This window comes from Mercenaria mercenaria, chromosome 18 (assembly GCF_021730395.1).
Source record: "Mercenaria mercenaria strain notata chromosome 18, MADL_Memer_1, whole genome shotgun sequence".
NCBI classification, from domain to species: Eukaryota; Metazoa; Mollusca; class Bivalvia; order Venerida; family Veneridae; genus Mercenaria; species Mercenaria mercenaria.
This window is the reverse complement of record NC_069378.1, coordinates 14,642,595-14,655,784: the sequence shown is the minus strand read 5'-3', so window position 1 is coordinate 14,655,784 and position 13,190 is coordinate 14,642,595. Positions and strand designations below refer to the sequence as shown.

The window sequence follows — 13,190 nt, the reverse complement described above, 5'->3', positions numbered from 1 at the left end:
AACGAATAATCAAGTGAATCAAACGTTCATTGCATTAGACCAATAACGTATTTTAAAAGTTACAAAACGGTAAACATGTCATTCCTCTTTATGTGTGTAATACCGGTACAAGGAATGTATGATAAATGAAAAGAATAATATGACGGATGCAACGAAAAACAAGGACAGACATCCAACATAAACATTACCTGTAGTGTATTCAAATAAAACGAAAACAAAGTTTGTTGTTTTGTTAGGTGTTACACCAAACGTTTTTGTAACAGCTACTTGAATGTCAATCAAACTTGCAGTAACGAAGTTTGTAGCCGCAGTGTTTCGTTTTCACGGAGAATAAATGTAAATCTAAAAATTAAGCATAAGCTTGACCCAGTGGGTCACTAACAGTTAGTATTGTTTCTTGAAATGAATAACAAAGCATGTAGCAGCTTGACTTTTTTAACTGAACGTTTGCTGTACGCATAAATGTTTTACTGCAAAGCATGTCATGAGAAAATTATTATTATAATTATATTTGTTAGAGAGCTCAGTACTTGTCAAAATTTACCTGATATTCTGTCTTTGCACAGAAGCAAATAATCACAAACAGAACAACCGGTGCTAGGTTAATCAACAATGCTGCATGAAGAGACAGTTCTGGGTAGGCAAGGTTTGTGGCCCCGACAATCATCAACAGTAAGACACCGGGTGTTATAACAGACGAAATAAACCAGGACATCTGCAGAGCAATGTATGGCATGGACACGTTATCGTTGCGGTCTGTTATCACTTTCCAGTCAGATAGGAGATCCAAAATATTTGCCATGGTCGATGGTGTCCAGCGGCGTCTCTGATTGTAAAATTCTTTGAAACCTAAAGCAGTAATGATACAAAATATAAACTGAGAATAGAATAACATTATGCAACTAAAAATAAATGACGTTTCCATTTATGTTTTTGTAACTGAAATATATCGTTTGTATATTTCTTCGATAAATTGTTATAAATAAAAACCTGCTAATCAATCTAAGAAATTAACACAATGCAATTAATTTGAAATTTGGTAACACACTGCTTTAAGCGGTTCTTAAAGACACTGGCCTCCAGATTTGGCTAAAAATGATCTTTCTTTCAAATTCGAGTTTGGTCGTATTATAAACATCAGAATATGAGTTTAAAAATGCCAAATCAAGACAAAAAGATGACCACGTCGGGAATCGAACCCGAACCACAGCGGCAAAAATGTTTTCTTTTCAAAAACAATGTATTTCAAAATCACAGCAATTTAAAGTTGTCTACCTTCTGGTGCAAATGTGTAAGCATCGGACGCGGCACAGTAATCAACTTTATAGCCTTGTTTCAGTAACAATGTACACAACCATCTATCTTCACCTAAACGGCATGAAAGACAAGAAGAAAGGCCATCAAATAATTTATCCTTGTTTCATCAAGTCAAAATAGACATGAACGAATTAATTGAAAATGTAATGTATTTTCAGAAACATACTATAAAACGCCAGCGGTAACCCAAACACTTGATTACATATGTTAGGAGTCTTGATATAATTTCGAAAGATGCTGATATTTAAAACACAGGAACTTAAGGTTTTTTGCCACTTAGGCATTTCAATAATTCTATAAAAGATCTGCATGATGTTTAAATCTCAAGGAAAAAATAGACAAGATAAGTCATCAGTTTAGCCTTCATATAACAACAGATTAATTTGCTTGTTCCCTGTCATTTTAATCAATTATTCAATTGCCACGTTATTGTATAAGTAACTTTTATGATCATTTATAATCAGACTCCAATCAAGCTAGAGAGAACATCATTTTGCGGTACAATGGTTTTACTAAAATGCTTTCACTGGTCATTTGGTAAAGTTTTTCAAATTCAGTGTATTCAAAATTACTTGTAACTCTGACCAATTTATTGAATGCCTACAAGGTTGAATCCTTAAACAAAATAGCGAAGTCGAGGTTACTAGTACCTTGATCATACTGTATATGATGCCGTGCTTGTGTAGGTAGAGTAGTGTACCGTCTCATAACATTACAGTCCATTAGAGCTGAACCTCGAAACAGACTGAAGCAGCCTGGACTGCACAGCACGCAACCAGTAATGTGTTCTGTTGCCTTCACCAGCCAGTGACTAACAGCGTACTCAAACTTCTGGTACCAAACCATTGGACCTGTATTGTTATAACGCATAACCTTATTAGAACACTGATGCTTACTATATTGTTAATCAGCCATATATATCATCAGCTTTTTATCATTTCACAACAGTTACTTTGACCCAAACATACAGTCTATTCAACAAGACTAATACGTCAAAGACATTTGTGGCAGTGTTAGTATTAGGAAGTAACATATCAAAACATTACTCAGTATGAAAGTAGCATTATAATGATTTACACAAAATCTACAATGGCAAATACACATAATGGACTTCTCATTCGAAAGGAACGTTAAGTAGGTATCATTAAACTGCTTTATACTCTTCGATTTATCAGTTTTGAATAAACTCACTTGGAAAAATATCTAATATTTCACTAACAATATGGATATTCAGTTATAAAATGTACATGTGTAACCGTAAGCGCCTTGTCAACAACAGATGTATGGTGTAAACCATGATGGAAAATTGGTTTTATGCACGTCATTTAGAAATATCTAAAGTAAGATTGTACCATCTCCTATAGGATGTATTCTACCACAAGCAGCTCCGATCTGATCATTTCGCTTCATCTTATCAACAAGCAGCTTCACGGCTGATGGCCTAAAGTCTACATCACCATCTAAAGCTAGAATAAAAATGTTCTTAGCTCTCTCCTTCTGTTTGTCAAAATCTGTCTCTTCTACGTCAAGCTTGTGTGATAAAAAGTAGTACATGTACATCACCTAAAATAAAATTATAAAATGTATGGAAATTGAATTTGTAACGAAAGTAAGAATTGCGTTTGGATCATTGTGTCTATCTGATGTGACTGTATGACTTAATTCCACTAAAACCGATCTTAAAATGAGTAAGAGGGTGTTGTACATTTTATAACCCTTTATGAACAGAAACAAAAAAAAAACGAAATAGGAAAGCCCACGTTCCAAGTATGCAGACATTTTAAACAAAAACTTCGGTGACTGACTTTTTAAAATACAGTCAAGTCAAACTTGTCTATAAAGACAATCCTTGGAAGAACCAAAATGTGGTCTTTATTTGGAGGTGGTCTTTATTCACAGAATAAAATACACTCTAAATGTTAAACTGGAAAACAAGAAACATGTGATCTTTGGAACAATGTGGTCTTTGTTCAGAGTTATTCTTTAACACAGGTTTGACTGTATGCGCAAATATACAACATAAGACAAGTACACCAGGACAAAGCAAACAAATAAAGGAACAGAGTGGCAGAATGATCATCAGCCTTAACCTGAACCCTGTTAAAATTCTACGGAAGCATAAGACGTAACAAAGAAAAAACATAGCAGACTCAGTTTGAATGCTGTGCTGACAAGTAATCATTAGAGTGTAAAACAGAGTTAATTCACAACGTATAGCGTAAAACTGAAAAATATACCCAGACAATATAAATGTACGATACATACCTGGCTCCATCGTTTCTTTCTTCTTATTTTGAATTTATCTTTCAAATGAGCTACAAGTTTATTTCCTCCAGGCAAGAACCATGTAAGCCGCCCTCCGTAAGGTGTTATTCTCCTTCGAGGGGATCGCAGGGGAATATGCTTCGGATACGTAGAACTAAATCATGATGTAATGAAGTATAGACTATTTCCAAATATGAGAAATAAGTTATTGTGATAGGCTAGGCCTGTGTTCACCGAGGTCAATCTATATCTTTTGTTAATAGTTTCTCGATAAATGATATAATACGAATAACGTAAAATTAGATAGTAACTGCGTTTTGAAAATATTGTTGTACAGTTACAAGGTATAATATAAACTACAATTTTTAAAGGAGTAAGCAAGGCACGTATTTACAGCTAAAGTAAAACTTTATCAATATTTGGCAATATTATATTCCCTTCTCAAATGCGCTCATTTGATTGGTCGGAAGGTGTGCAGGCGCAGGTCCGCAAAAAGCGATATTGACCCGCGAAAGTGATAATGACTCCTGTGATGTCACTTTTTCTTATATGTATGAAATATGGGCCAGTCAGGTGAAGGCATTAGAGATATAATAATTACTGCGTCCTCGGTCAATTTCATTTGTTCAGGTCCGTAAAAACACATACTGACCTCAACATAAGTCAATAACTGTATAAAAAATAATCTAGAACTGGCTAGATATAAAGACAAACATTCAAGTGCATATAAATTTACCTTGCAGTTTGGGCCATTACTCTTATAAACGTTTCCACATATTGATTAGCAATATTACTCCCTTCCTCGAATGCGTCATCAAAGAAAATGTGAGCTGTAAAATGAAATAATAAAATACATCAGGTTTTCAGATAAATTAAACTAACAGGTAAGAGTAGGCTTCCTTGAAGCACTGGGCATAGCAATCTTGCAATCTGCAGTGGAAAATGACATTAACTCACAACGTGTAGTTAAACTCGTCACACTACTCAAGGTGTGTATTGTCGGTGAACTCGATTTTAGGAAAATTCACATGACAAGCAGATGAACTTCGACTTGTGCTTTATAGTTTACTGTTGTGACAGAGAATACGAGAAATAAATTTGAATATAGAACCTTTATATTGATCTCCTTTTTAAAATTCAAAATCATTTTAACTAAACATAACCTAAAATGCCTAGATGCACTTTTCGAGCGGTGCGTTAACGCAGTGCTTAAAATTCGGAGAAAAATATCTCTTACGGTAAAAGTTAAAAATAAACAAAATTTCCACTGCTTGATCTATTGCATAGATAACAATGGCAAATTAGCCTTTAGTTAAACAAGTTGTATATTGTCCGTGATTTTGGAGTTTATGAAAAGCCTAGCAACAGAATGTCAAAAGGTGGAGTTTACAGATATACCCATAGACTACTAAACAGATCTATAAATTAAGGTAAGTTTTTGCTCTAGACACTGTCATATGATAGACCCCAGTTGTGATATAACTGACTCTACGAGGCTACCTAAACAGTTTTGTTTGCGAACACTCAGGTCTGCAGGTTGCAGTGTGCATTTATTGCTTTTAATGACATTTGCAAAACTGCGTAGACATATCAATAAGACTGCTGGATTTTTTCAATAGTGATCGTGGTATATTATCCAGTAAAGTATCCAGAAGCAATTAAGTCTCATATCACGATCGAATTTTTAAATCTTATTTCACGTTACAAAAAAAAATAGATATATTTCATCCTAGCCAGATAAAAATATATAATATTAACACAGAAAGATGTTTGGATAAAATACAAACTTTCAAAATTGTAGTAGTCACGGTGATGAATCCCTTCCGCATAAATACTTCGTGCACATTGATCAATGTCCATTCTGTGCCAAAAAAAAATAAACAATATGAATTTAATATCTGTAGTTAGCAATTAGTTGACACATCTCTATACAGGAAAACATGCTACTTGTATTTCATTAATGTCCTCTGGTATATAGACTTTATATCCACGTATACCCAAGGACTTTAAGAACTCTGCTTTTAAACATTGATAAAATTGTACGAAAACGAAGTTCTTAATGTACCTATTTATACAATATTCACAATAATAAAGATATTAAAGTAATTATAATTCATCCAACACGGAAACGTGACTACTACTCACGAAATTCATATCCGAACAGGTTTTATTCTGATATATTTAAATTCTTCGGAACGGAATATCGAATATCTAAATCGATTAACCGGTGGTTATGAAGTACTTTGGAATACTCGTTCAATTATGAAAGTAAATCTGATATAAGTATGCGAAGGGGAAAAGCGCTTTTGAAAACAAAAACGTTACTGTTATGAATACATTTATGTTTTTTTTTTTGGACTGTTACCTCGCTCAGCACACGGATATTCAACAGAGCATTACCCCAATATCGGTATATTGACATAGCGATATAAGAGCCTATACCTAATTCATGCTAGTGACACGACATACTCAAAACAGCCCGTGTATAGATTTTACAGTACGGCAAACCTAACACGACATACTCAAGATAGCCCGTGTATAAGCTTACAGCATGATATACCTAATTAATAGTAATGACACGACATACTCAAAAATAGCCAATGTATAAGTTTACAGCATGAAATAAGTATATATTTAAATGAAAATATATCTGACCTGAACAGAGACTTTAACAACTGTGTCATCTCAGTTTCAGTTTCATGCCACATAGTAGCACACAAGTATAAGAGTGGAATGGTATCACTACTTTTATCCGTTCCTTTGGCTTCTGGACCCATTGGTGAATTCGTATCTGCACTCCGTTCTGTAAGATCCCCTGCTGTCTGTTTTGATGTAGTCACTGGCCACCCTGTTTTCTTTGGTATAAAAGTATTTGATATGTAGGTTATGCTCAACCCCCGCTAGGAAGCGTGAGGGTAGTTGCTAACTTCATTACCTCTCATGAACAACATGGATCAAATTGAGTGTGCTGTTATTTCGTTTGGTTGCAATCTATGCTTTCAGAATATATTTCTACAGATTTTATAAATAAATTCGTTTTAATGACAAAGAATGTGTTTTCGATATGTCCAGTATAAATCACTTCCTACTTGAATTAAATGTAACGTCAGATATAAGATGGAGAAAAGATAAATTGAGCCGCGCCATGGGAAAACAAACATAGTGCATTTGCGACCAGCATGGATCCAGACCAGCCTGCGCATCCGCGCAGTCTGGTCAGGATCCATGCTGTTCGCTTTAAAAGCCTATTGCAATTAGAGAAACTGTTAGCTAACAGCATTGATCCTGACCAGACTGCGCGGATGCGCAGGCTGTTCTGGATCCATGCTGGTCGCAAATGCACTATGTTAGTTTTCTCATGGTGCGGCTCAGTATTAAATTTAAGAATAGTGCATTTTTTACCGTTTTACTATATACACGTTATTAACGGTAAAATATTTCACTTACAATGCCATCCTTGCATCTGTTCAGAATTAATGAATGGTCAAAGAATGTTCCACAGTATAAAGGCTTGTAAAACATCCTGAAAATAATTCTATAAGCTTAAACAGTATGAACGAACAAAAACGTGAGCATGCGTGAAGTGTGCATTCAGACCTCTGTGATCACTGATGTGAATTAGTGTTAAATTTACTGGAAATGATCACGATTTCCAGCGACGATGCGACTTTCCCTAATAATAATATTACGACCTGCTGTCAGCAAAACGCCTAAACCAGGTAACAACCGAGGATAAGTTTATCATGAAATAAAGCTACCTTACACTTTACATCTGGCATAAGCCTGCGAAGCTTGAACATTGTGATATTTTAGTAAATTAGATACTAATCTTTATTTACAAACACTGCCGCCAACTGTGTACAAAAAAAAAATGAGCTGTCATCATGCAGTAATGGTAAATGTACATTGTATATATGAGCAAAAATAGATACTAATTGGGGGGGGGGGGGGGGGGGGGGCGGTAAGATTTAAGGTGAGCAATCGGAGAAGGTTCTTTCACAAGAGTCGGGCGTATTAGTTTAAGTTACACTGTAACATTAAACAACGTATTTGAAAGAATATAAATCTGTCGATACAAAATACGTGGGTGAATTTGAAGTGCTCGTAAATAAGCTGATCATAATATATTTTTATCACAACAGTTACTTTAATATATTTATTATGCTTGCGTAATGAAAGTGTGATGTGTTATGTAAACACAAGCGATATATTTTTTCTGCACGTCAAATACCAGTTTATTAATTCATCTGCATGGATAATATAAAACATAAATCGTATATCACTCTACTGAATGAGCTTTAACACATAAATTGCAAAAAATCAGGTACTGATCTAGGGATATAAATGTGACAACTTGTCTCTTTAAATCTTAAAATATGTGCATTACGTGTACGTTTTTAGAAAAATTACAATGCTTTCAAATGTTTAATCTTTCTTGTAATCAAAATTCGATAAGCGTTTAATTTAAAGAGAATTCCTACAGTTTTTTTCCTTTCATAGATTTTTTTATTCATATTCACATATATGATAGGAAAATTTGTCCTTGAAACAGTGAATAAATAAAAACAATGGGTCACCAGGCTTGTTTTTGTGAAAAATTGTTTTAAATACACCCACTGTTGCTGAAACTGCTAGCGATTTTTCAACATTTTCATAATTTTCTGCTTTTTTTTATAAATACCAACAAAATATGCATCAAGACAGCACAATAAGGTTTATTCTTTTTACAGATTTTATTATAATATACTCGTTTGATAATCTTTTTTTCATATTCACTTTTTTAACTTTTTTTCTATGAAAATTACTCATAGTAAGGACTATTTTTCTCATTTTTGAAAAAAAAAATGTTTCATAGATTTTTTTCTTGTTTCCCTTGTGTATAGATAATTGTATTGTGAACATAAAAATGGCAAAAAATGAATGGGTCATTGACTAAATTGTATGTTTAGACCGCATGAATACAACACCTGTTCGAACGAAAAATGGCGCGAACCTGCCCAAATTGATTATATCTGCTACCAGTTAAAAAATATTTAAAATATATTTAAAAAATTCTTAATCCTTTCTATAATTGAATACTAATTGATTTGAAAGGAGATATCGTCTTATCAATACAAATTAATTGTCTAACATTATATGAACAATACTGTCTTTGTACTAAAATGCACTGTCAAAACACAGGCACAAATGGCAAATTGCACGATATATGGCAGGCATGATTATTATTATTATTATTATTATTATTATACCAGCTTTTTATAGCGCCCTTTTCATGATAAACACGTTCAAAGGCGCTTAAAATATAGCAAACGCAGCCAACCAGGGCGCGAAATTCATATTCTACTAGTACCAACACAGAGCGATCTGACCTGAGGGACAGAGTGAGATAAAGCTAACTTAGCCTAGCTCTTTGCGAATAGACAGTCTGATTCTGTAACGTGCTCGGTGTATAGCACAGATACACGCGAAGCCGTCTTTCCTGGGAAGAACCAGTACAGACCTCTAAGTTAGGTTGGAGAAACTCAAGAGCATCTCAGAAATTTTCAGTGCCTGGACCGGGATTTGAAACCCGGACCTCTGGATTGACAGTCAAACGTGTTACCACTAGACCACCGGCCCACCTACACCTACATGATACATGTCAATACAACATAAACCAGTAACAACATTTGATTACTGACAAAACTTGTTGAAAAATGCTATTTTATTAAATATTCCTCATTTTCAAGATTGTCTGCAACATGTTTTAACAAATGTTGACGTCACTTTAATCAATTTCCATAGATAGTGTCGGCTGCGCATAAAAGTCTGTAGGAATTCCCTTTAATTTACAAAACTTTGCATTAACCTTTGTTTGTATTGCTATATATATTAAAACTAATTAAGACTACGTATCAATAAGCTATCAACAAATAATTCCAGCAGTACATACATGTTTTCTTTGCTCATCCTTTCTGTCCTGTTTGTCCATATATGAGCTGTTAGAAACAGAAGAGACAGGTATCCTGTTACTGAAGCCAGTATCATATATGTAATGTTTGAAAATGTATCTCCATCTTTCAACCACGGAAATGGAATCTTGCATATGTGGTCCGCATTGTGTAACTAGAAAAACATACTTGGTTAAACATTCTATGAGTGTGTATACTGGATATCACTTTTATATATATAAGTATCTGACATTTATATTTCCACAAAATAAAAAAGTACGATAGAAATTCTAAATCAGGTAACGTAAAAATAATTTACTAGTTCTTCAGGCTTTATTTTCCGCATACGTCTTTATGATAAAACGTTTCTAATATGCGAGAATTTTTTATATATACACCTGGAAAAAAGTTAAGCACCCCCTAATATTTTGGTCCATTGTACACTAGAAACCAACGCGTCTGAAATTTTATTTTTTTAGTTGGCACGTATAATATTTCGTAAATAGAACAAAAGCTTTGACACACAGTGGCAATAATTGTACACGTAGATATAGGCGATAATATCCTGCACCCCGTGCTTTTCGCAAAAAGCAGTATTCTTATGCAACATATTCGCGTATATGAAATGCATATTTCCTTGCTATTTCGCATAGTTCAGACATAGTAACGTAAATATGGCCAGAAGACGACTATCGGAAGCGGAAATATGGCAAATTGTCGGGATGCATTCGACGGGAATGTCTTTCAAAGCATTAGGGCGTCAACGAGGCTACACTGTAGTCAGCAGGTTGATAAGGAAGTATCGTCAGACGAATGATGTCAAGGATCTGCTAAGGTCAGGGAGACCTCGTGTAACGTCGTAACGAGAGGATCGAGCTAGTGAGATGACAAACCTTTTCTACGAGTACACGTCTTAAGCCTCAATGGCTACCTTATCGACGCCTGTCTTTAAAAACGCTTTGCATTCGCCTAAGGGCGGCGGGACTAACCTCCCAAAGAGTGATAAAGCGTCCGCTGCTAACAGATGAGCATCAAAGAACGCGTTTGCGATGGTGTTTGGCGAGACGAAGCTGGAATTTGAGGACCTGACGGGGAATACACTGGTCGGATGAAAGGAGGTATTTGCTGCATGTTACAGATGGCCGAATGAGAGTCTGGTAGCACGAAAACACGGCTTACATACCAGGAAACATCAAGCCAACGGTTCCTTACAGCATAGGTTCTGTAATGATTTGGGGATGCGTATCGCATGATGACAAGATGGACTTGGTGACCATACAGGACAGATTGACAGGTGAACGTTACATTGAAGACGGCATTGAGCCGGTAGTTTTGAGAACCATCCACTTGCCACTAGGCCTGTGTACATGGATGACAACGCTAGACCCCACCGTTCAAGGGCAGTGACGGCCTATCTCGAACTTAATGCAATTGAGACTTTGCCTTGGCCAGCTAGGAGCCCGGATTTGAATCCGCTGGAGCATATCTGGGATATTCTTGGGCGTAGGATACAGAAAATTGACCCTCCTGCACAGAATATTGACGAACTGGAAGCAGCTTTGCATCGCAAGTGGCGACAGCTGGCCATTCATCAAATTCCGCATCAGACCTGAGGGATGAGACGTAGGGTCGATGCAGTCATCCGTGCACGTGGCGGGTTCACCCGGTTTTGAACAAGTAAGGTACAAACTTGATATAGACACCTCATTTGACATTTTTACCAAGAAACTGTAACAAACAATGGACTAATGTCATTTGCAGCTCCATACTTAAATCGACGTCTGTTTTAGGAGGAAACGATACGTCTTGAATACTTAAAATTTTTGGTATTAAAGACTGTAGTTTTGGTCAGTTATTGCCTTTTGAAGTTAGCCACAGTGTTGATGTTGCATAGTTTACCATTTTTGCAGTGATTTTAGTATCAAAGTTTTCATGAGAAAATTTGACACTGAAACCACTGTAACAAATTTAGGGGTGCTTAACTTTTTACCAGATGTATATATATAAATTCTACAATCAAATGAATGTAATACAATTTTTGAAGATTTCTAAAACTTCATCCTATCTAACATTTCTTAAGGGGTTGGCCAAGGGATTTCTGTCTTCATTAGCACAGTTGGAGGCTAATGACTTTCACAGTATGATTACAATAAACAAGGGTTACTGTTCACTGGAAAGTCAGTTTACCTTATAACTGTATCAATATACTAGAAGAGGAAACATTGTATTTCATTATCAAACGTGTTTAATAAATATGTGATAGCTTTAAAACTATATCTATTTTGCACTTCTTTATTAAAGGAATAATATTCGTTATTCAATAGAAAATTTCTTTAGGAATATAATACAAATATCATCATGTTTCTAGACAAATAAGAAGTTCATTTTTCATGTTCTATCTGAAAATGTAACATTGACACATCTAAGTGTTTATTTTATTAGCTATAGATAAGATAGAAACATAGAGTTTTCCTCCTTGAAGACGAAATATAATAATTTGATTTTAACCTGTCAACGTTATCTATTAAAATGGTGATTGCACTTATAAAATCTAATCATTTTCTCATTCGTTTTGTATTGTATATAATGGTAGGCTCACTTTCTCACGTACGACGTGTTTTATTATTATCATATTACCAGATATTGTTTGTCAGTACAAAGAAATTTTTCAGACTTTACTATACCTTCGATTTATCATTATTATTATTTTTATTATTAAAACTATCATTTTTATTATTATCATCTAATAATAATAATGATAATTATGATAATTATTATTATTATTATTATCATTATTACTATTATTAATATTTAACATTCTCTTATACCCCAGTCACACATACGGCGCGGATAGCTACGTCTAGCTACGGATAGAAACGTAGTAATCCGTATCGCTCCGTACCTGAGCCATAAAGATTGCTACGGATTGATACAGATTACTACTTTATTGTACGGCTCAGGTACAGTAAATTACTTTCAACTCCCCTGCTCACATCTTCAGGATTTCCCTGTTGTGCTAAATGTCCTCCAATTTGCTACTGTTAATTGTTTATTTGTTTATTTGGGGTTTACGGCGCAACAACACAGTATAGGTTATATGGCGCCAAACAGGACTACAAATTTTGGTTCCACATCTCATTTACATCGAAGTAAAACATGAGGTATGGAATCAAAATTTGCATACCTGCTGGAATCACAGAGTTACTGCAAAACCAAGTGTTAAGACCCTATTAGTCGCCTCTTACGATCATGCAAGAGATAGGCAGTGGTTCCAATTCTTTTCATACACAGATTGTCCCAGAACCACGTGGGGCTTGCTACTGATAAGGCCTATGCTATTTTGACAATGTAAAATTCCTATGCAAGACTGAGATTGTCATAACAACGTGAGAAATGCACGGGGGTCAAAGAGAAACTAATAATAATAAAAAAAAATGTATCTCCGAGTAAATTATAAAGTATCAATGACACTCAAAAGAATGTCCCAACAGTGCACTAGAGGAAAATGCATAGGAATCTTCGAGGTAAGTATTTGGTACCGTAAGTTTCTTATATCTATACAATATATATATTCATCGATCAAGGATATGTCAGTGTAAATGAGCTAAGCGTTACACAAATCACATGTGTACCGACTTTTTACAAAAAATGTCCGCCATGTTTTCTTCAGTGAACGAA

General features: G+C 35.0%; 1 protein-coding gene across 3 annotated transcripts in view; it reads right to left on the bottom strand.

Moving 5' to 3' along the window:
* Positions 1-13,190, bottom strand: part of LOC123538494 (chitin synthase chs-2-like) — a 50,686-nt gene that overhangs the window by 12,456 nt on the left and 25,040 nt on the right. For all 3 annotated transcript variants that reach the window (XM_045322647.2, XM_045322646.2, XM_045322649.2), the window contains exons 10-19: positions 9,515-9,687; positions 7,030-7,105; positions 6,238-6,437; positions 5,370-5,443; positions 4,319-4,412; positions 3,583-3,736; positions 2,670-2,880; positions 1,968-2,168; positions 1,276-1,368; positions 545-849 (exon numbers count right to left, since the gene is read on the bottom strand). In XM_045322647.2, the coding sequence (XP_045178582.2) occupies positions 545-849; positions 1,276-1,368; positions 1,968-2,168; positions 2,670-2,880; positions 3,583-3,736; positions 4,319-4,412; positions 5,370-5,443; positions 6,238-6,437; positions 7,030-7,105; positions 9,515-9,687 (1,581 nt within the window). The remainder of the gene's footprint in view (positions 1-544; positions 850-1,275; positions 1,369-1,967; positions 2,169-2,669; positions 2,881-3,582; positions 3,737-4,318; positions 4,413-5,369; positions 5,444-6,237; positions 6,438-7,029; positions 7,106-9,514; positions 9,688-13,190) is intronic.